The 23,112-nt window shown below is 39.6% G+C and overlaps 1 protein-coding gene across 1 annotated transcript in view; it reads left to right on the forward strand.

Annotated features, from left to right (window-relative positions):
- Positions 1–1,479: 1,479 nt before the first annotated feature.
- The window catches only part of RPP30 (ribonuclease P/MRP subunit p30), a 28,083-nt gene continuing 6,450 nt past the window's right edge, over positions 1,480–23,112 (forward strand). The window contains exons 1-6 of the mRNA XM_007465476.1: positions 1,480–1,581; positions 3,072–3,127; positions 3,677–3,733; positions 4,926–5,000; positions 8,142–8,213; positions 15,941–16,030. Of these exons, the coding sequence (XP_007465538.1) occupies positions 1,500–1,581; positions 3,072–3,127; positions 3,677–3,733; positions 4,926–5,000; positions 8,142–8,213; positions 15,941–16,030 (432 nt within the window). The 5' untranslated portion in view covers positions 1,480–1,499. The remainder of the gene's footprint in view (positions 1,582–3,071; positions 3,128–3,676; positions 3,734–4,925; positions 5,001–8,141; positions 8,214–15,940; positions 16,031–23,112) is intronic.

The raw sequence follows: 23,112 nt of genomic DNA on the forward strand, positions 1-23,112 counted from the left end.
TAAAGGGTACAGTTCACAGCAACAGCACCATGACTTTCAAAGAAAGAAGCTCTCTGTAGTCTAATGCTGGCATCAAATAATGAGTCATCTTATTCACCTTCACCACACGTATTTCTGGCCAATCTAGATTTTGTGGTCATAGGTGAAGACCTGTGAAATTAACACCAGATTTTCTGATGAAAAGCAAAGGGTTTGCTTTATATGACTGTTCTATTTGCAGAAGTACATTTTTCTTCTGTTCTTACTCAGGAAATACCAAGTATTGGGAAAGCAAAAGATTTCTTCTTTACTAAATTAAACCAAAAGGAGAATTACATGCTATTACATGGGACAGATCCCTCTTAAAATTCTCTTCTGAGACCAAGAAAGAAATCATGAAGAGGAGTACAAATCAAGATGTGGCCCTATAAACCAGACACTGTGTATTGTTTGTGGTAAGTTAGCACAGAAATTGGAAATGTTTAGAAACTTTCACAGCCATTAGGCATTGTCTGGATGCCCAAGCCCCCAGTTAGTGGCCTCTTCTTATTCAGCTGAGTACAGAGCAGTTCAGATGTTAGATTAGTCTTTTGAGGACAGTTCTGCCTATTGGTAATGCACAACGGACCACGTACTGGTCCTAGAAGAATTGGGGCGGGGGAGGGGCGGGGGGCGGCGGCGACCTGGCCCTTCATTACAGACGTTTGAGAAGCACTGATGTAAACTATAGTTCCACAGTTTTACGTTCTCGGATCACTGATTTATCAATCTTTAAGAAGAGTTCATTTACACGAAGTTCAAAAATGTGGAAACATCAAATGTGTGGGATTTGATTGTACATTTCTTATATGGAAAACTGTAAAACATTTTAATTTTGCCCCTCCTTGTCTAACCGGTTTTTGGCTAAACCAGCGTTGGAGCTAACCGCTCATCCTAGAGAGAACGCTGTCATCTCGTGGCTGAGGACGTTGACTCTAAGAAAGAGTAGCGTGCTGTTGTGAAAGAGCACCGCCAGTTGTGACTGGGCAAAAAGACCTTTTTCTCGGGCAGTCCTCTTTTAGGCCAGTTTCTCCATTTCCCCATTAAGTCCATTTTATAAACAACGGAATGGACTTTAGGGGAGGGAAAGAAAAACGGGTTCCCTACTACTTTTTAAGCGTTTCCGGCCCTTGGCAAAAGGGTTTGGTTCACGGTAGGCGCTCAATAAATGCTGTATACGTACATTTTGAAAGAATCACTTTCTACATTATTTCATAGGAGGAACGGTGGAAGATGTGAACTCCTCCGGGAGAAACCAAAGATTCTCATTCGGAAGAAGACGAAGGATTGAAGTGAAGCTGTAGATTCCCACACACTAATTTCTGCCGGTACTTAAAGGCGAGCGAAGAACCGGCTAACCTTAGTCCACGGGAGGGAGGGGCAGACCGCGCAGGTAAACTGCAATTCCCGGCATGCCCGAGGGGGAGGGCCCGGTGGCGGCGGCTGCGCAGATAGGCGCGCGGCCGTCACGTGACTTCGGAATGGCGGCGTTTGCGGATCTGGACCTGCGGGCGGGTTCCGACCTGAAGGCGCTGCGCGGGCTAGTGGAGAATGCTGCTCACTGTGAGTCTCCCCGGCTTCGCGGGCCGCGGTGCCTGCCCAGTCTCTCTGTCCCCCCAGACTGTCAGGCCACGCTCGAGAGGGACCCGGGCGGGCCTCTCCCGTCTCATGGGGTCTCCTGGCTGTCCCTGGAAGTTGAGGCCCCCGCGGTATCGCTCTGATCCTGGGCGCGGGAAACTCGAAAGCCCTGGGGAACTGTTACCCAGTCTAGCTCCTTATTTCTTGCGAATTGAGGAAACTGAGGCCCTGACAGGGCGGGGAATTTGCATAGGGCCCCACAGCTGATGGATGGCAGAAGCCAAGGCTTCCAAGTGTAGTCTCCTACGTCAGTGCTTTTAATATCGCCCCTTCCTGCGTCTCACGACAGTGTTCTGACCCTCAAATGCAGGAAGCTGGTGCACCTATGGGTCCGAGAAGTGAGGGAGGGACATGGGGTCGCGAGTGTTTGAATTATGTTATGTAGAGGGAGGGTTGGTGGGGGCGGAGGACATACTAGGAGAGTGAGAGGGGAGCAGCATGGCCAAAATGCTAGAATGTTACTCATATTTGAATCCAAGGGAAGCAAAAGCTCTGAGAGTTAAGACCCCCCATTTTAATTACTGGAGTTAATTGCGACTGCTGTCTCTTTCCTTAGACTGTAAAATGTCCTATGGGAATAGAGGGAGTTAAAAATAAAGAGGTTTCTGCAGGGCCTGTTAAGTAACGGTTGCTCAGTAAATAATTGAGGGAGGAAGAAAAGAAGGAAACTGGACAAACTAACGAGAGGGGGGACCACTATTTTGGCATTAATATGCATTATCTTTTAATATTAATATCCTGTTGTTCCCATTGGTGTTTAAATAACTTAAAGATTGGAGTCATGATTTAGGCATGTTTTTGATAGCCCACATGTCCAAAACAGGGCTGTGTTGAGGCTGATAAAGCAAGGCCCTGGCTTCAAAGATTTTCCAGTCCCTTGGTGGATAGCTCAAATGTGGACAGTGGTGTGAGGGAGTCGTTACTACATTTCTCCTTAGCAAAAGGGCCTTTGAAGTAGAAAGGGTAAAAAGTGAAAGAAACGAGTAAGAATGAAGGTGAAAAAGTATACATGTGATGGGATGAAAATGAACAAAAGGACACGAAGGAGAATGATGGTTTAAAGGAGTTGCGCAAAGTGTCTTTGGTATAATGCTAATAATACACCACCAAAGTCAAACAAAGCCCTGACTCTGTGCCAGCCACTGTTCTAAAACATCCTTTGTGTGTTATCTCATTGAATTCTGCCAGTCGTATAAGGTGAGTTCTGTTATTATCACCATTTGGCAGACGAAGAACTTGAAACTTAAGGTTAAGTAACTTCTAAATAGTAATGCGTAGATTTGAAAATGGGCCGTCTGACTCCAGAGCCCATAACCATTCTTCTTACTACCTTCTAGTCTTGACATGAATTGGGATGAGCTTATGTGTAAAAGAAGTTGTTGTATTTAACAAGAATGTTCAATTTTTCTTTTCAGTGGGCTATTCAGTTGTTGCCATCAATCATGTTGTTGAATTTAAGGAAAAGAAACAGGTAAAATACAATTTCTTAAGTTAATAATAGCCAGCATTTATAGTTATTTTGTGTATATTGGTAATATTGAAGCTACAGACGAGCACTCTTCGTGCATTATCTTATTTTAATGTTAATAGTTGAGCTGATGCATATTTGTACAAATGATAGTTTTTTGTGAAGTGCTAGGGTATGGTGTAAGGATTCTTAAAGTTGATTTGATGTTAAGTAACTTTCAATAACTTCTTAAAAGTGCATTGTTATTGATTAAACTGTAATCACAATATTTAATCTCTTTTATTGTACTGTCATGGACTCATTACTAATTGATTTCCCTCCCAAACATACTAGTAAATATGTATATCTCCCTTTAGGCCAACAACTGTTCCTTACAGGTTGTTTCATTCTAAAAACTATTGTTCATCCCTCCTATCCATTGATGTTCTCAGCTGCTTCTCTGCTTTAGCTTTCTTCATTAAAAAACACACACATGCACATACACACAACTTATTTAGTGTTTCTGAGTGCCAGAAATTAGCTGTTTAAAAAAAATATTCTTCTTTGTTGTAGGAAATTGAAAAACCAGTAGCTGTTTCTGAACTCTTTACAACTTTGCCAATTGTACAGGTAAGTGTTTTGTTTAAGAAACATAGTACTTATTCATCCAGCTCAGACATGCCCAGTCATATATGTGGTTCTCTAATCTGTACTGCCCCTTCCTCTGTCTACCAGTCTTACCTTTCCATGAAGACTCAGCTCTTCTAGAAACATTATATACATCTCTTTTTCTCTGGCTGTACAGGTATACCTCAAAGGTATTGCAGGTCTGGTTCCAGACCACCACAATAAAGCGAGTCACACGAATGTTTTGGTTTCCTGGTGCATATTAAATTTACGCTTACATTGTACTGTAGTTCAATAAGTATGAAGTAGCATTATGTCTAAAAAAAAAATCAATGTATATACCTTAATTTTAAAATATTTTATTGCTCACCGTCGTCTCAGTCTTCAGCAAGTTGTAATCTTTTTGCCTGTGGAGGGTCTTGCCTCAGTGCTGAAGGCTGCTGACTGATCAGGGTGGTGGTTTCTGAAGGTTGGGGTGGCTGCGGCAGTTTCTTAAAATTAGACAACAGTGAGTTTGCTGCATGAATTGACTCTTCCTTTCACTATGATTTCTCTGTAGCATGCAACGCTGTTTGATAGTATTTTACCCACAGCAGATCTTTCAGAATTGGAGTTAGTCTTCTCATACGCTGCCACTGCTTTATCAACTAAGTTTATATAATATTCTGAATCCTTTGTTGTCATTTCAACAGTTGATTAAGTTCGATGTCTTATATGGGTATGGTTTTTTTCACTGAAAACAATTAAAATAGTACCATCAAAGATCAGTGATCAGGGAATTCCCTGGCAGTCCAGTGATTAGCACTCGACACTTCCACTGCGAGGGCCCGGGTTCGCATTGATCATAGATCACCATAACAAATATGAAAATAATGAAAAAGTGTGAAATACTGGGAGAAATACCAAAATATGACAGAGACATGAAGTGAGCAAATGCTCTTGGAAAATGGCGCCAATAGACTTGCTCAACACAGGGCTGCCACCAACCTTCGATTTGTAAAAAATGCAATATCAGTGAAGCACAACAAAGCAAAACACAATAAAACTAGGTACGCCTGTATTATAAATTCCTTGAGAGTGAGGACTAGGTTTTACTGATCTTCACTATCTTTTATTGTTAGTACCTTTTAATGAGTACTTTCCACTGCTAAGGAGGAAAATCAGTCATTTCTATTTTGTGTTTTTTTGATTACAGGGAAAATCAAAACCAATTAAGATTTTAACTAGACTGACAATTATCGTTTCGGATCCATCTCACTGCAATGTTTTGGTAGGTTAGTTGTTTTTCTTCTCTCTTGGCCTTGTAAGTTGTATTGATTTGTGCTGAATACTGTTGTTTTTCCAACTCCTCCCATTCTTAGATCTCCCCCGACCCCCAGTGTGTGACACTTGACTGCTCTCCTTACCTCAGAATTCACATAGTATAACAGAATCTCTTCTACTCATGGCACATGTATAAGAATACCACAATTAAAGAATCTTTCAGCAAGTGGTATTCATTGAACTTACATGAAGTAGACATAAGTGGGTACTGGGGATATTGCTATGAATAATAGAGACACAATCCTTTTAAAAATGGGAGGGGGGCTTTCCTGGTGGCGCAGTGGTTGGGAGTCCGCCTGCTGATGCAGGGGACACGGGTTCGTGCCCCGGTCGGGGAAGATCCCACATGCTGCAGGGCGGCTGGGCCCGTGATACATGGCCGCTGGGCCTGCGCGTCCGGAACCTGTGCTCCACAACGGGAGAGGCCAGAGCAGTGAGAGGCCCGCATACCGCAAAAAAAAAAAAAAGAAAAAGAAAAAAAAAAATCCATTTGTTTGGGCTTCCCTGGTGGCGCAGTGGTTGAGTCCACCTGCCAATGCAGGGGACACGGTTTCGTGCCCCGGTCCGGGAGGATCCCACATGCCACGGAGCGGCTGGGCCTGTGAGCCATGGCCGCTGAGCCTGCGCGTCCGGAGCCTGTGCTCCGCAATGGGAGAGGCCACAACAGTGAGAGGCCCGTGTATTGCAAAAAAATAAAAAATAAATAAAAATGGGAGGAATGTTTAAAAAGTGGGAGGTAGCAAATAAGGAATGTCCTGGGAATGTGCAACAGGAGGCCCACCGAAGAAGCTGATGTTCAAACAGGGGCCAGAAGAATCAGTGTTATAGGTGCCAAGTGAGGGAGAGAATGTGAGAATGTGACACATTCTGTGTCACAGAGAATTCCACAGACAGGATGGATTATGCAAGGTCCTGAATCCAAGAAGAAACATGGTGCATTCTGGAAAATGAAATGCCAGTTGAGTTGAGCCTGATGAGCTGTCTATCCTGGGATGAGGTTAGGGAGGTGGGTCTGGGTGAGCAATTAGAAGAAGCCTTTGAAGGTTTTAACCAAGGGAGTACAATTATGAAGTTTGCGTTACAGAGAATAGATTAGAAGGGATAAAGGAGGGGATTTAAGAGGCATTGGGGCTGGGGGAGAGGGGAGGATTGACAGGATTTGGATGGATTTGTTGATTGGATAGAAGGTGATGACTCCCTGCCTTGGCCTGAGCAGCCAGATAAGTAGATGGTACCATTTCCTGAGATGGGACATAGAAAGAGAAGTAAGTTTAGATCATCATGTTTCAGACATGATGGGTTATTGTGAGAGTTCCAGTGGAGCTTGTCAAATGGGGGGTTGGAAAAAAAGTTGTGGCCCTCAGAAGAGGGACCCTAATTAAAGATACTGATTTGGAAGTGGTCACCCTGTAGAGAGTAATTGAAATCATGAGACTGGATGAGACTCCTTGGTAAAAATATGATGTGGGAAGAGAAGGTCTAGGACAGAGCCCTGAGGAAATTTGGTATTTAATGGTGGAGTAAAGGATGAGGGATGAGCTAGGATTAGAGACTGAGGCAGGACTGTCTGAGAAGTAGGTGGACAACGAGGAATGTGAGAAGGCTCAGCAGCATCAAGGTGCCTAAGTAGTCAAGTCAGAGAAGGGCTAAAACGTGTTGAATGGGCAAGTCTCCTAATGACGTGGAGGTCATTGGTTGCCATAGTAAAAGCCATTTCCACAAATGATAGGGACGTAAGAACATGCAGCCAGTGTGTGCTGCTGACTTTGCTTGAGAAACTTGCTTCTGTGGAGGAACAGAAGGCATAGGGAAGCTGATGGATAAGAACCTGCTGTCTAGATTTTGTTAGATGGAGACTTGAGAATGCCTGGTGCTGATGGGATGGATCCAGTGAGGGAGAGAGAAAGTGAGTTCTCTGAGAAGGTGAGCTGTTTCATCTTTAGCTGGAGTGGCCTCCTCTATCATAGAACAGGAGTAATCAAGGAAGGGCTGGCCTCCTTTCTAACATTAGCATTGCTAAAGAAATTACAGAAAGCCAAATTTTGGGATTTTATACAACTGCAGGCAGCATTCTGGTTCTCTAAGCCCAGGAAGACATAAATGGAGCTGACTTTTTATGGTCACGAAGAGTTTGATTTTCTCTTGTCATCATGAACAGCTTGGTGGCCCCTATTTGTCCACATCCCAGATGGGAGTGGGCAAGCAGAGGACAAAGAGTCCTGTATCCTGACTTTTTCTGAGGCCTGGAGCCTGCCCTGTGTCAGTATACATCTGCCCAGCAGGTTTTCTTACCTGCTCAAGCACAGTACCTGCTGCTTCTCTTCAACCTATCTCCTTCCTCCTCTAATTTTTATCATGCCTTTTCTTTTTACAGAATAAGAGGTAAAAAATTTAAAAGGTGCCAGCAGGCAAAGAAGAAATATCACATATCATCACTCAGAGATTGTACTCTTGAATATATATTTTTCCAGCCTTTTCACATGCATATACATATAAGTTTGAGACTTTCTTTTATAAACAATCTTTAACGGATAAATTCCTCTTCTTCTGTCTTAGGACTTTCGGGTATTTTCTTGCATGCTTAGCAGTTTAATTTGTATTTAACAGTATTCTCATTGTGAACCTAATCACATCACACTTAGTCACGTGTATTCCTTGTCTTACCAAAAAATGGTGAGTTCCACTGAGAGCAGACATATGCCTTAAATGATTTTGTATCCCCAGTGCCCCACACACAGCAGGTGCTCAGTAAATTTCTGGCAAGCTCCTCCACTAGCTTGTAAGAGCAGCAGCTATCTAATTTGATTTTTCTATCTCAAACAAAATGTTTGGTACACAGTTAAAGCATAACAATGTGGGAAGGAAGGAAGGGGGATGATTCCTTCCTCCTTGGTGGGATGGAAGTTGGTATCTGGAGTCTCATGTGCTGAGGAGGTCTTTTCTGACAACATACAAAGCAAAGCAGAAATGTCAGTGGCATATTAGAAGTGTAGCACAATTGAAATATAAGTGCAGCCAGGACACTAGTCAGAATTCCATATGCATTTGTTGTTGCATATGTATGGTAACGTTCTTTTTATATTACTAGAGAGCAACTTCTTCAAGAGTCCGGCTGTATGATATCATTGCAGTTTTTCCAAAGACAGAGAAACTTTTTCATGTAAGTAACAGATAGTAAAAGAAAATAGTACTCATTATTTTATATAAGAAGTCTGATGTTATACCTTTGTAGGTGACCTGTATCATCTCATCTGAAAACTTTGAGGATTTTTCATTTATACTTGGTGTTCTGGAATTGCACAAGGGTGTATTTGGGTGACATATTTTGTTTTGTTTTATTTATTCTGCTAGATATTTGATGGGCTGAGATTAAAAGAGTCCATCAAGTTTTCTTCTGTTTCTTTATCTCTGCTTCATTCATTCATTTGAAACTTCTCTTAGGTAAATGATGGTCCATCTCTTTCTAGCTCTAAAAGCGCTTCAGTATCTGCCCTTCTTACTATTTGCTGCTGCCTGTGACAGAAGAAGGGAGCAAGGTTCTACTGTGGCATAAAAGATCCCTTCTCTGTTTTAGCTTTCCCTTTTGTGTGCTCTGAGGTGTGGTCCATATGCCAGCATGATCATGTCAGCCTTTGGTCTTCTAGAAATCCTTCAGAATCAACCATCTGCTGATACTATTCCTTTTTGTATAAGAGTACCTTTATGAATTTAATTTCTTTTGTCCTTTTCAAATGGCCATCTCTATGACTTTTCAGGAGGGAAAATTGCTTAATGTGTATGGTCATTTTGTCAACTTGAGACAGAACACACTGGGCATTGTAAGTGATCACAGAACAGAAAAAATCAACTGTAATATAGTTTTTCAGGAATATGTTTTACTGTGTAAAGTGAGGTATAGCTCCTTTTAGGAAGTTCGGAATGTTGTGTTTATTTAGGTAGCCATCTACCAAAAGTGTATCCACTAAAGGGATATTATTGAGGGGGAAAGAAAGCACTGGTCTTTGATGTTTTAATTTTACAGCATAATTTGTTTTTAAGCAAAGTCCATTCTAAAATTATAAGAGTTTCCCTAAGTTTATCCAGTAGATGGAGTTGCTGACTAAGGAGACTTGTGTATGGCAAATTTCGTTTTCAAGGCACATTAACATTTCTTAATTGTTTATACAGTAAGTACCCTATATACGAATGAGCTCCGTTCCAAGAGCTCATTCGTAAGTCCAATTTGTTTGTAAGTCCAACAAAGTTAGCCTAGGTACCCAACTAACACAATCGGCTATATAGTACTGTACTGTAATAGATTTATAATGCTTTTCACACAAATAATACATTAAAAACTAACAAACACAAAAAATAAAAACATTTTTAATCTTACAGTACAGTACCTTGAAAAGTACAGTAGTACAGTACAACAGCTGGCATACAGGGGCACGTTTGCATCTTTGAAAGTTCATAATTTGAAGGTTTGTATGTAGGGGACTTACTGTATTAATGCAGAGAAACAGTACAAGTTATCTATGAATTCCCGTTTTTTGGTGACTCCTTTTCTAAAATGCCCCATTATAGTAATTCTCAAGAATTTCATTTCAGAAAAAAGGGGAGTAGGATTGAGTAGTTCTAAGTCATCAGAGACCCCTGTGGAACCTTTTAAAATCAGGCACATTCAGATCTCCACTGTTGGAGATTCTGATCCAATAGGTTTGGGGTTGAGTTTGGGTATCTTTTTTTTAAGTTCCACAGGGGTTCTGATTCAGTGCTGAAACCCTAAGATGGACCATGGATATGTCCAAATTTGTTAAACAGCAATTTAGTTTTGTTATTAAATATTAACAACTCAGTTATACTGTAGACTAAAAGTTGGTAGTGTACCCAGTTTTTTATTGTACACTTGTTTTTCGAATGGATTTTGAAGAGCATACAACTTAAAATTTCCATAGCCATTTACTGGTGATTAGAGAAAACAACAATCCTGGGGATAATTGGGACAAAGGCCTATTATTATCCCCATTTTGTAGAAGAGAAAACTGAGACTTAGGCTCAGTGATTTGCTCTAAACTTAAGGTAGTTATGTCATAGAGATAGGACTTTGGAGTCTTAGAATACATTATAATTTGATTTAGTGAATTTATCTTATTACTTATTTTTCTCAGATTATTCACAAGTTTTAATTCAAAACTGTGAACACATAATTCATGATGATGGATGGAACAGTCAGAAATATTCTGGAAGATGGAAGAAAGCTGTAAATAATTGACACAGTATTTGTTTGGAATTGACTGCAGAGAACACAGTTTTTAAAATCAGAACATCTTATCTTTCCAAATCTTACCCATCCTTTAAGATTCAGTTGAAGTTGACACTCTCCCTGTTTTATATAGAAAATCAATTTAAAAAGACTTTTTTCTTTTAATTATAAAGCTTTTGTAAGCATATCATGGTTTGGAATTGGGTCAAATGCAAGCAGTTTGTTGCTTAACATGTTATGTTCTGTTAAGTGATTTTATTTGGTTTGTAAGTTGATTATCTAGAATGTAAACAAGTGTCCGTAGATATGATATTCTGTCACTAAGGTCTCCAAAATGAGTTATAAAAGCATTCCTATACACATATGTTAACAATTAGTAGTGTAAAATCTAACCACTTTACATAGAGTTGTTTCCATGGGAAATAACATACTCTTTTCCACTCAGAGTATCTGGAAGATATCTCATAGATAAATCCTTTTTCTCCATAGTTACCCCAGGGGATAAGGCAAAGATGAAAGGCTGTAAGCAGACTCCATTGGCTGGGGCTTCTTAGGATGGGGGTGGCGGTGGAATGTGGCAGAGAGAGATACATAGAAGTTTCAGGAGCTTCTGAGTTAGTTATTCCCATTTAGGATTTAAAAAAAAAATTCTATTGAAGTACAGTTGATTTACAATGTTATGTTAATTTCTTCTGTACAGCAAAGTGAATCAGTTATAGACATATATATTCTTCTTCATATTCTTTTCCATTGTTACTCCCATTCAGGACAAGACAGGGTGAGGAGAATTCAGGTTATTTAGTCCAATGGTCTCCAAACTACCTTGAGTGTGTACTGTATCAATTTAAAAAAATAGTGATCCGACATCCCCAATATGTGTATGTTTATTGTCTTTTAAATTATTTGCATGTAATTTCATAATTTGTATGGAAACACAAAAGACCCCAAATAGCCAAAGCAATCTTGAGAAAGAAAAATGGAGCTGGAGGAATCAGGCTCCCAGACTTCAGACTACAGTACAAAGCTACAGTAATCAAAACAGTATTGTACTGGCACAAAAACAGAAATATAGATCAGTGGAACAGGATAGAAAGCCCAGAGATAAACCCACACACATATGGTCACCTTATCTTTGGTAAAGGAGGCAAGAATATACAATGGAGAAAAGACAGCCTCTTCAATAAGTGGTGCTGGGAAAACTGGACAGCTACATGTAAAAGAATGAAATTAGAACACTCCCTAACACCGTACACAAAAATACACTCAAAATGGATTAAAGACCTAAATGTAAGGCCAAACACTATCAAACTCTTAGGGGCAAACATAGGCAGAACACTCTATGACATAAATCGCAACAAGATCGTTTTTGACCCACCTCCTAGAGAAATGGACATAAAAACAAAAATAAACAAATGGGACCTAATGAAACTTAAAAGCTTTTGCACAGCAAAGGAAACCGTAAACAAGACAAAAAGATAACCCTCAGAATGGGAGAAAATATTTGCAAATGAAGCAACTGACAAAGGATTCATCTCCAAAATTTACAAGCAGGTCATGCAGCTCAATATCAAAAAAACAAAGAACCCAATCTAAAAATGGGCAGAAGACCTAAATAGACATTTCTCAAAAGAAGATACACAGATTGGCAACAAACACATGAAAGAATGCTCAACATCATTAATCATTAGAGAAATGCAGATCAAAACTACAATGAGATATCATCTCACACCGGTCAGAATGGCCATCATCAAAAAATCTAGAAACAATAAATGCTGGAGAGGATGTGGAGAAAAGGGAACACTTTTGCACTGTTGGTGGGAATGTAAATTGATACAGCCACTATGGAGAACAGTATGGAGGTTCCTTAAAAAACTAAAAATAGAACTACCATATGACCCAGCAATCCCACTACTGGGCATATACCCTGAGAAAACCATAATTCAAAAAGAGTCATGTACCACAATGTTCATTGCAGCTCTATTTACAATAGCCAGGACATGGAAGCAACCTAAGTGTCCATCGACAGATGAATGGATAAAGAAGATGTGGCACATATATACAATGGAATATTACTCAGCCATAAAAAGAAACAAAATTGAGTTATTTGTAGTGAGGGCGATGGACCTAGAGTCTGTCATACAGAGTGAAATAAGTCAGAAGGAGAAAAACAAATACCGTATGCTGACACATATATATGGAATCTAAAAAAGAAAAAAGTCATGAAGAACCTAGGGGCAAGATGGGAATAAAGACGCAGACCTACTAGAGAATGGACTTGACATGGGGAGGGGGAAGGGTGAGCTGGGACAAAGAGAGTGACATGGACATATATACAGTACCAAATGTAAAATAGATAGCTAGTGGGAAGCAGTCGCATAGCACAGGGAGATCAGCTCAGTGCTTTGTGACCAGTTAGAAGGGTGGGATAGGGAAGGAGGGAGGGAGGGAGACGCAAGAGGGAAGAGATATGGGAACATATGTGTATGTATAACTAATTCACTTTGTTATAAAGCAGAAACTAACAAACCATTGTAAAGCAATTATACTCCAATAAAAAATTATTTGCATGCTCCATTATATCAGTGTGCTTTATGAAATAATATACACACACTGAACAAAACATTTTAAGGGAAGGAATTAAAAATAAATGAAAATAGAAGTTCTGTTTTCTTCCTGCTTCCAAAATCCATGCCTTACTCTTTGCAGAGCATTATTGTAGTATATGCTGCTAACACCTGAGGCTACTGAAAGGGCATATCTTTCAAGGCAGTTTTTCTTAAGGTGTGCTCTGGCTCCACTGGTGTCAGATTTCCCAGGAAAATTTGTTAAAACGCAGGTTATTAGACCCTGCTTACTGAATTTACTGCTGAGAGTAGGGCCTGGTAATCTCCATTTTAAATAAATTCTTCAGGGAGGTTTTTTTTAACAGTTTAGTTTGGGAGGCCCCATTTACAGGCATCTCTTTTTTCCCTGGGCAAGCCTGGCTCTCCCTTGAATAAAATATTAGAATGTACTAACCTGACATACATGAAGGGGAGTTGGGGGAGACTGAACCCCCTTCTCTTATTCCGTTTGTTCCGTAAAATCAAAGATAAATGTATGTGTGTATATGTGCGGTTTGGGGAATACCTTCCTTAAATCCTCATAGGAATCCTTGGCCAAAGAAAAGGTTAAGAACAATTAATATGAATTCATGTACAACCTGCCAAAACCACTATAATCAAATTCTTAACCACAAATATATTTGGACGTAATTTAATCTTTTTAATGATTTAGAAAGCATTTCATTATAGTGTGAACATTAGCTCATATTTTATAGTTATCTAAATGTATCAGTTGAACATTTGGATTAATAGAAAGCTAAATAACAAAAGAATTCGGTTTGAAACATTTTAAGTCTGAGGTGTCAGAGGGAGCCAAGTGGAGCCATCCTTTGTAACTGAAAGTTTATTATAATACATGTACTTAAACCAACACAAGGGATATTTTTTAATTAGCTACTGTTATGTAAAAGAGGGAAAAAAGCAATACATAAATAAAAAGGTAACCTAATTTAGCTTTACTCTGGGGAAGAATGTTTAACAGGCTTTTAAGAAATGAATCAGCTTTTTGAAATGAAAAATAATTTGTGTTTGTAATAATGAATTGAAACAGTGCAAAGAGGTATGCACTGAAAAGTACACCTTCCTCCCACCCAAAGCGCCCTCTCCCTTTTCTCCAGAGGCAACCACTGCTAGCAGTTCTTGTATTTCTTTTCAGAAGTATTTTTACCCAGTCCTTCCTTCCTTCTTTCATTCTCCTCTTCCTCTCCTTCCTTCCTTCCTTCCTTCCTTCCTAATACCATGGTTTTTTCACCTGGCATTATATCTCGGAGATGGTTCCATAATATCCACTAGAGAGGTACCTCATTCCGTTTAAGGAGTCAGCATATTCTCTTGCATAAAGGGGCCATAATTTTTTTAAGTAAAATTGAGGGATGTTTAGTTGTGTCTAGTCTTTTGTGATTGGTGTTGCAGCGACCGTCCTTTCACCAATATCCTCAAGCATTTGTAAGGTATATGGCTATAGAATGCATTTCTAGTCTCTATAGGATACATTCCTATACTTATAGGAATTTGCTGATGTGTGCTTATAAAATTTTGATACCTATTGCTGAAATGCTTTTCAAGACCCTGTACTGATTTAAAGACCCTGTGAGTCCCTGTTTATTTATTTTTGTGTCACCTGTATATTGCTAAACTTTTTGATCTTTGCCAATCTGGTAGTTTAAAAATGGCAAACAGAAGCTGAGCGTGTTTTATGTTTTATCTGCTATTCAGACCTTTACTTCATCCATTCTTATCAAATTTTCAATGACTCTTTTATGAGTTGGACAGCTGTAGCAGTTGGGATGGGGCAGATTCTTTATGAGCCAAGTGTTTCTGCCAAACCAGCCTTACTTCCCAGGCTTACTAAGTTACTACGACGGTCTTAAAGCCAGGCAGCCTCTGATCACTACCTGCTTCCTGGAGCCCTGGGGTGGGGGTAGGAACGACTGAAGTGGGGATTCTGAAGAGAAAGGATAAGATGTGACATTCCTGTCACTGCTGAAGGTCGAGCTGACCCTATGGGGCATTGTCACCCCCTCTTGACCCCTTTCTCTTGGTCCATGCCACGGATGTTAGTTTGCCAGCACAGCCACCCTGGCAGCTTGGATTTGTTTGTCAAGCCTGATTACACCAGCATTGATAGTAAGGCTTATTTTTGCCATAGTACAAAACAGCCAATTTCTTTTATTGCTGTAAATCAAATAATGGCAAAATGAGAGCTGGGTATGCAGCTTCTAGCCCTGTCTTTTGGTCTGCACTGTTACGCTAGTAACCTTTCCCTGGCTTTATGTTCCTTCCCTGATTTTCCTTTTATCCTGGTTTCCTTATCTATTTATTTTATCTTGCATGTCTTTTTTTATAAGCAGCTTCAAATCTCTTTTGGAAGTAAATGCAGAGTATCAACAAATAATAGCAAAAATGAGAACAAAGGAAAGGGAAATTAAAAGTTGAAAAAAATGCATTCAATGTCATTTGATTTATAACAGCTCTGCTTTGACCATTTATGGAGATGCTCTGTTTCTGTTAGCATTTGAACAAAATGCCATTGGTAGTGCCATGTATTTCTTCAGCCAGTCAATAGACTGATAGGAGCCACAGGCGTGGGCCAATTACTGGCAGAAAAATAAATAATTTCTGGAGTAAGTGGACCATGCATACATTCCTTTTGGCTTATTTATTTATTTTTTCTTGGATTTCAGAGCAGTTAGTTTCCTTTTTCTAGAACAATCTGAAGTAACCTTCCAGAAACTGAGCCTCTCTTAGCAACCTGTCCTTATGTAGCTGACCATGAATTAGAGGGTCTCTATCTGTTGAGATGATCTATAGACATATCACTCTGCTTCAGCTAGATTACAGCTAAACCATTCAAACCAAATGTGAAGGAATGGCTAAGCATTGACTTTGTAAAGGGACAGATGTATTTGAACGCAGAACCATGTAATGCCTATGGAGTGAGCCATATCTATTTACATTTCTTTGTATCACGTTTGACCCTACCCCATTCTTAATATGTGCCAATTTTCCTTTTGGCTTTACCTGTTTTTTTCTTCTTGACAGGTTGCTTGTACACATTTAGATGTGGATTTAGTCTGCATAACTGTAACAGAGAAGCTACCATTTTACTTCAAAAGACCCCCTATTAATGTGGTAAGTGTCACAGTTTCCATTCTATATGTGAATCTCTACATGTGCATTAACACACTGGAAAAGGGGCAGAAGAAACTGCTGTTCTTCGAGGGGAAAAAACAAAGGCTAATAATAAATAGGCAATTTAAAAAGAGGATTTTTTTTTTCTAAGCTGACTAAAGGTAGAAAAGAAAGCTTAAAATAAAAAATATCCAGTGAATTACCAAGATGTGTTTGAAAGGCCTTAGAAGCTCAAATTTGTGAAGGAAATTTCCTAAGAGGATAGCTAATAATGATGGACACTTACAGTCTGAATGTTGAACATTAAGGAGACAGAGCAGCCAAGAAAGGCGTAGGACAAAATAGAGGGTTCCCAAGGCACCAGCAAACGGGGAAGGTGGGGTGGCAGGGACCGGAGCAGGCAGGGCCTGGAAAGCACGGTAGGCGTGGTCTCTGCAGAATTAAAATTTGCATTGAAATGTGCTGGCTCACACAAAAGCCCAGGGTTACCTTTATGATAACCTAAGAGGGGGACCATGCATTCAACAGATCTTGTGCTCCTTCCTCTGCTGTAGAATTTTTCTCCGTTACCTTTCTACATAATTTCTCTTGTTTTCCTCTACTCCTTATCTTCCACCTGTCACACCTTTTTATGTCTTACTCCATCATAAAAGTGATATTGTTTCACAATGGGAGCTGTAAGGTTGGCATAGCTGTCAACTATTTGCATTGACAACCAGATCCTGGGAGGAGTTAGGAGGCTTTTTTAGAATAGAGGCTTCCAAAGCTCTCCCATTCTCAAGAAGTGCTGTTGAAGGAGAAAAAAGGTTTGACAGTCTAGATTACATCCCCAATCCTGTCACAATTGGAAAATTAAAAATTTATGGATTTTTTTCAGGATAGATAACTCCCCTATTCTTTTGTCTCTGTAGAATCACAAGTTCTTCAATGTTTGTTTCCCTCTCCACTGCTAAGGAATTAGCTTGATGCTGAGAGTAGGGAGATACAGTGAGAGGAGAAAATGATCTGTATGGTATGGAAAAATTGAATCCAATGTGGAAAAATATAAGATGGCTTGTGTTCTACCCCTAAGTGTATGCTACTAAAGCTGTACTTGAAAAGTATTCAAAATTTTAAAGTTATATATTTAAAGGGCAAACTATAAAACAGCTCTTTTCTGATCGATAATGAGAGTACTACTGAACATATAACAATATTGGTTAAGCTCAAATCATTGTTTCCCCACGTTCTTGCCGGTACTTAAATAAGTAAACACTAAAAAAAAAAAAGACCCTTAATCATCACATTTTAGAATTGGAGATATATGTTGTTAAAAGTGGTAAAATGCAGAAGAAGCTGTTCAGCTCTCCAGACACAGGGGTGGGACAGACCTGGTTGACTCCCCATCAGATGAGATCTCCGACGTGCCTCAGCTACCATGATAAAAGGCTCAAACTAACACAGGTCCCAAGGTGATGACAGTCTTACTGGCCTCACATGTTGTTGCTCCCCAGAGCTAGCAGTGTCTGTCTCTAGAAGGTTGCCAAGGCTTTTTACCAGCGTCACACTGCCAATCCATTTTCCATGTAGATGGCACCCTCCTTAAGTTGCTCTTAAACTTACAACTTTTTTGCTTTTCTCCTCACCTTAATGAACTAGGAAGGCCATTTTCTAGACGGCTTTGCCTGAGTAAACCCACATACCATACTGTGTCCTTGGCTGGGAGGAGATAGTGGCATGTGATGCTAAGGCCAAGTCCATGGAATGGACAGCAGTGCACAGCACATAATTCCTCATGTCCCACAACAGTGTTAAGCTGCCTAGTGGCTGTTTTGGCTTCGTCTTTTGATTGGTTTCTTAGGAATGTGCCCTGCTGTCCAACCCAGATTGTGAGCTTCTAGAGAGCACCAACTGTGTCATGGTCCTTTTTTAATTACCCAGATACCTTGCCTATAAGAGGTCTTCCCTAAAATCTGTCCACTGAACGAGTATATGTCTAATTTTGCATGTCTGGGTACAGCTTAGGGAACACAGCCAAATCCTGTGAACCGTTAGTCCTTAGCTGGTTGTCAGGGCTTGGCAGGCAGCATTCACTGTCAGGGGGTGTGGGGCATTGGGGCAGTGTGAGGAGGAGATGCAGTGGAGGCAGCAGCACTAGGACAGCCCACCTTCTGATTCCATCTGTAAGTTCCTGAAGGTGCTATTTTTTGATGGATATTTTTGGCTTCATTCCCACATTTTTCAATTTAAGAATTCTGAAAAGTAAAAATTTGACAAGTGAGAGGGATAGGCAGTATATAACACAGTGTCTGCTTTTTAAAAAATCTGGTATGAACATTTTACATATGTTGTTTAATAAAAACGAGATGATGGAGTAGAGGGAAGGCTGTGCAGGATTATTTTTAGCCCTCGTCTAGTGTAGAATTAGGCTGCGGTGTGAATTGGTCAGGAAGCAGAAGAGTCCCTATTAATTCATTCACCTCTTTTTTATTTAAGAGAAACTGGAATTAAAAGTTAAATTAATTAAAATTAAATTAAAAGCTAGAAGCATACAATAAAAAGTGTCCACCTTATTGTTCAGGGTAAATAATAGTAGTTGTATAGGTATCTTAATTTGGATGGGTGGTGAAAAATAGGAGCATTAAGATATTTAATTCATTAGCCTTTAACCTAGAGGCCATAAGCCATGTGCGAGTTATCAGCTCAGAAGGTTGGGATTTTAGGTCAAAGGGTATAGATTTTCACTTAAAAAAAGAACAAGTTCTGAGGCTCTAATGTACAGTGTGGGTGACTGTAGCTAATAGTCCAGTATTGTAACTCAAAAGTAGTTTAGAGAGTATCCTAGGCACTCTCACCACAATCACCACACACACAAAAAAACAAACAAAAAAACAAAAAAAAATGGTTAACTATGTCAGGTGGTGGATGTGTTAATTATCTTGATCTCAGTAATCATTCTACAGTGTAGAGTATATGTATATCAAATCATCACGTTGTAGACTTTAAATATATGCATTCTATTTGTCAATGATCCCTCAACAAAGTTATAAAAAAAAAAAAAGGTTGGGATTATAAAGGAGGGCCCAGGAGCTAAAACATACCAAAGCACTCCTTATGTATAACTTTCAGCTCTCAATCCTTTTATTATTTTCACCACATGTTTAGGGCACCATAATTTCAATTATGTTAATTCCCTCTAAAATCTGCTACAAACCTCCTCTGGAGTCTTAAGTAAGTTGTATGGGAATCATTTTATCATGTAATAGTTGGGTTTCAAAAAAGTTGAATTCAACTCCTCTTCTTGGATAGCCGGATGGCTTCTAATTATTTAGCATTTTAAGGCTTAAGCACTTTCACACCTGCTCTAGCCCAGCAGCTTTAGGGTGGGGTAGATGTGAATTACTTCTGTGATGCAGGTGATGGAATTGAGACTCAGGTAGCTTGTGGCTCACAACAGGTGCATGTCTCTCTCAAAGGTTGACTTAGGATTTGTACTTAAGCTTTGATTCTAAATCTGCTGTCGTTTCCCACTGGGAAATGCTATTTAAAATTATTTACAGCAGAGCTCTTTGTTACGCACAGAATAATTTCATATTTTAAAACATGATCTTTATGAATTCAGGTTTTGAGAAGAATTTTTTTAAGCAGCACGTATCTTCACCTTTGATTTTTTTTTTTTACAGTGTTAGTGCCATTCAACAATAACTTCAAGTTTATTGAGCCATTTCCAGTGATTGTATGTTTTATGCTCTCTTTCCGATGTTTTCCCCTCAGCATTTCCTTTAACCCTAATCCATTTCTGTCTTCATGGTCCAGTTAGTCCCCACTGAGAGAAATCCAGTAAATAGTATCTGACGCAGTGAGGTTGTTCCAGGAATCTTGCCATATATCCTTGAGTTGCGTGTGAGTGCTCTATAAACTTTATTTTTCATCACACATATTGTGAACCTAACTGTGTTAAGTACTTTATTGATCCAGTACTTGGAGCAGTGCCAGCAAACCTGTCAGTATCAAAAAAATGTCTGTGTGGCCAAAAAAACCATCAGAAACAAAGTTAAAAGGACTAATGACAGACTGGTAGAAATAGTTTCACTTATATCATAGACAGGTGACTAATCTCTGTAATATATAAAGAGCTCCTAGAAATTGATAAGGTTAAAAAAAAAAAAAGAGATGATCAGTCCAAAAAAATGGATTAAGAATATGGAAAAGACATTTCACAGGAAAGGAAATACAAATGGCCTTTTAACAAATGAAAAGATGCTTAAATTCATCATGCTAAGAGAAATTCACATTAAAATCACCTATCTGATTGGCACAAACCCAGAAGTTTGGTGATACACTTTTGTGAGGCTGTGGGAAAGCAGGCATTCTCATATTTTGACGGTAGCAGTGTACTTGGAACAATCCTTATGGGGCAGTGGGTAATTTGTCAACAGCTATCAAAATTATAAATGTTTTACCCTCTGACCTAGTGTATTAGTTTCCTGGGGCTACTATAACAAAGTACCACAAATGGGGTGGCTTAAACTAACAGAAATGTATTGGCTCACTGTTCTGGAGACTGGGAGTCTGAAATCAGGACATTATTGGGGTTATGTTCCCTCTGAAACCTTAGGGGAATCCTTCTTTTGTCTCTTCCTAGCTTTTGATGGTTTGTTGGCAATCTTTGCTGGTCCTTGGCTTGCAACTGCATAACTCCGATCTCTTCCTCTGTCTTTACAACATGTTCTTTCTCCCTGTCTGTCTTCACATGGCCATCATCTTATAAGGGCACCAGTCCTACTGGATTAGGGGTCCGCCCTATCCCAGTGTGGCCTTATCTTAGCTAATTACATCTACAGTGACGCTATTTCCAATTAAGGTTACATCCTAAGGTACTGAGGATTAGGACCCCAACATAACCTTTTATGGGGGGAAACAATTGAACCCATAATATCCAGCAATCCCCCAAAACACTAAAAAATTAGTGTTTATTCTATAGATAGACTGGAACCACCCAAAATCTATCAGTAGAGGCTTGGGTAAATGCCATACCTCTGCAGTGGAGTATTCTGCAGCTGTAAAGCAATGCTGAAGTTAGGAGCTGACGTGGAAAACCCTTCAAGTCAGAACCAGAATGTAGTAGGCTACCTTTGGGGTAAGAAAGAGGAAAAATAATAATATATATTCATATTTGCTAGTATCTGTATGAAGAAACTCTAGAAAAAGACACAAGAAGTTAATGAAAGTGATTATGGGAGGTGTGGGTGGGGCAAGTGGGAGCAGAGATACAGTGAAGACTTTTTTGCTTTCTTATGTTACTTGATTTGTGAATCATATGAACAAGTTACCTATCTCAAAGAATGAAACCAGGAATGACACCAACAGTATCATCCTTTCAAATTCAATAAAGAACTAATTTTTATGAAATTAACAGGGAATCTGTATATTGTCCCAGTAATCAACGCCCTATTTCCTTTCTCTCTTCTTTCTCTTAAGCTTTGCCTAGTTCTCGGAATTTTACCACCACCATCTCTTTTCAAATATCACACACCTGTTCTTGGTTTGTAGCATCGTTATGACTGTTATTTCTCATTAGTAAAGAAATCATCTGCCTATTCCAGAACCTTTGGTCAGAGATGCAAACAAAAGCCAATCAGGCAGGCACTGGCATTCTTTATGAAAAGGCTGTTATGAACAATCAGTTGATGAGCTTAAGGCAATTTACATTAAAATAGTCTTAGAAGCAGGAGCTCAGGTAATGAGTCTATTTCATCTATCTAAAAATTTTAAATAAGGTGTTATGAAAGAAATGTTCACAACCTTCAGTAGCACATTATCTTCAGTTTCTCTGAGAGTTTTCAGCTTGAAAGTGAATTTGATTAATGTACTAAGATCAGAATCAGAACTTTTTTCTTAAAAAATAATTAAGTGAATAATTATGTCCATCTAACCCTCTCCACCCCCACCAAAAAGGAGTTTGTATTTTCATCTGGTCCCCAAGGCAGGGGCAGCAAATTTTCCAGAATCCTTTGGGACCTGGTCACCTAGTTCTGTGTGTCATCCACGTCTTTTATGTCCCCTCTTCTCCATCCTACCGACTTGTGTTTTAGTTCAGCAACTAGAGGGATGAGGAAAAGAAATACCTGTAAGTAAGCCTCTTTGGCTAATTAGTAGTTTTGGTAAGAGAAATAGCCAGGGGGATAGTTGAGACTATGGTTAAAGGACATGTTTTGGTTTATCTGTGAATTTCAGTTTGCCAAATTAACCCTGGTTTCTTTTGTGATGGATAATCCATAGTGAACAGCATTATCACATGACCTCTTTTCCATAAGCCACTATTTATTCACTCAGAATATAAATATATTAAATGCTTTTTGTATAAAAGACAGTTCTGTGTTACAAAGAAGTATCATGATACCAGCTCTCAAGTGTACAAGTTAGGCAGGGAGAATGAGGTATATATTTATGGCACAAAGAGTATCATAACAGACATCATTCCCAGATATAATTAACACAAGCCAAAGAATTGGAGGCAGGAAAAAGTTGTCTGAAAAGGGGAGAGGGGGAGGTTGCAGTGTGGAAAATACCATGTAAATGCTAATTAAACTAATATCATATATATAGGGAAATCTAAAATAAATTCTGGGCACCTCAAGGCAGGCAGAAAAGTTAAGGAAAGGGAAGATTGGGGGGTGGGGCGGAAGAAAAGAAGTCTGTGTTCAGGAAGGGCAAGTGGAAGGAATCTGCCAGTACATGTGAATTAAATCAAGGTGGACTGCCAGATCTGAAGAAGACAGGTTTTTCCAGTCCTTGTAACACTCAGGAGTAGACCTCCAGCAGTCACAGCTGGACCAGTCCCAACTCATCCTCTGGGTAATAAATAGAAAATCGTTTGCCAGGCAGAGACTTGGACCATACTGCCTGGTCTTTGCCTGCTTTTCCTCCTTTGCTCCTTTGAAAGACCACTGCAACCAAGTGACTTTGCTGTTCTGGCTCTGATTATCCCCTCCATGCTAAAATCCTTAGATGCTTCATGAGGCTATTAAGATTAATTCTGTCTCCGTTTGGCAGTTCCCATCCTCTTCAGCCCCCACTCCCACCACAGGGCTCTCCTCATT

The sequence above is a fragment of the Lipotes vexillifer genome, unplaced genomic scaffold, assembly GCF_000442215.2.
Source record: "Lipotes vexillifer unplaced genomic scaffold, Lipotes_vexillifer_v1.1 scaffold877, whole genome shotgun sequence".
Taxonomy (NCBI): Eukaryota; Metazoa; Chordata; class Mammalia; order Artiodactyla; family Lipotidae; genus Lipotes; species Lipotes vexillifer.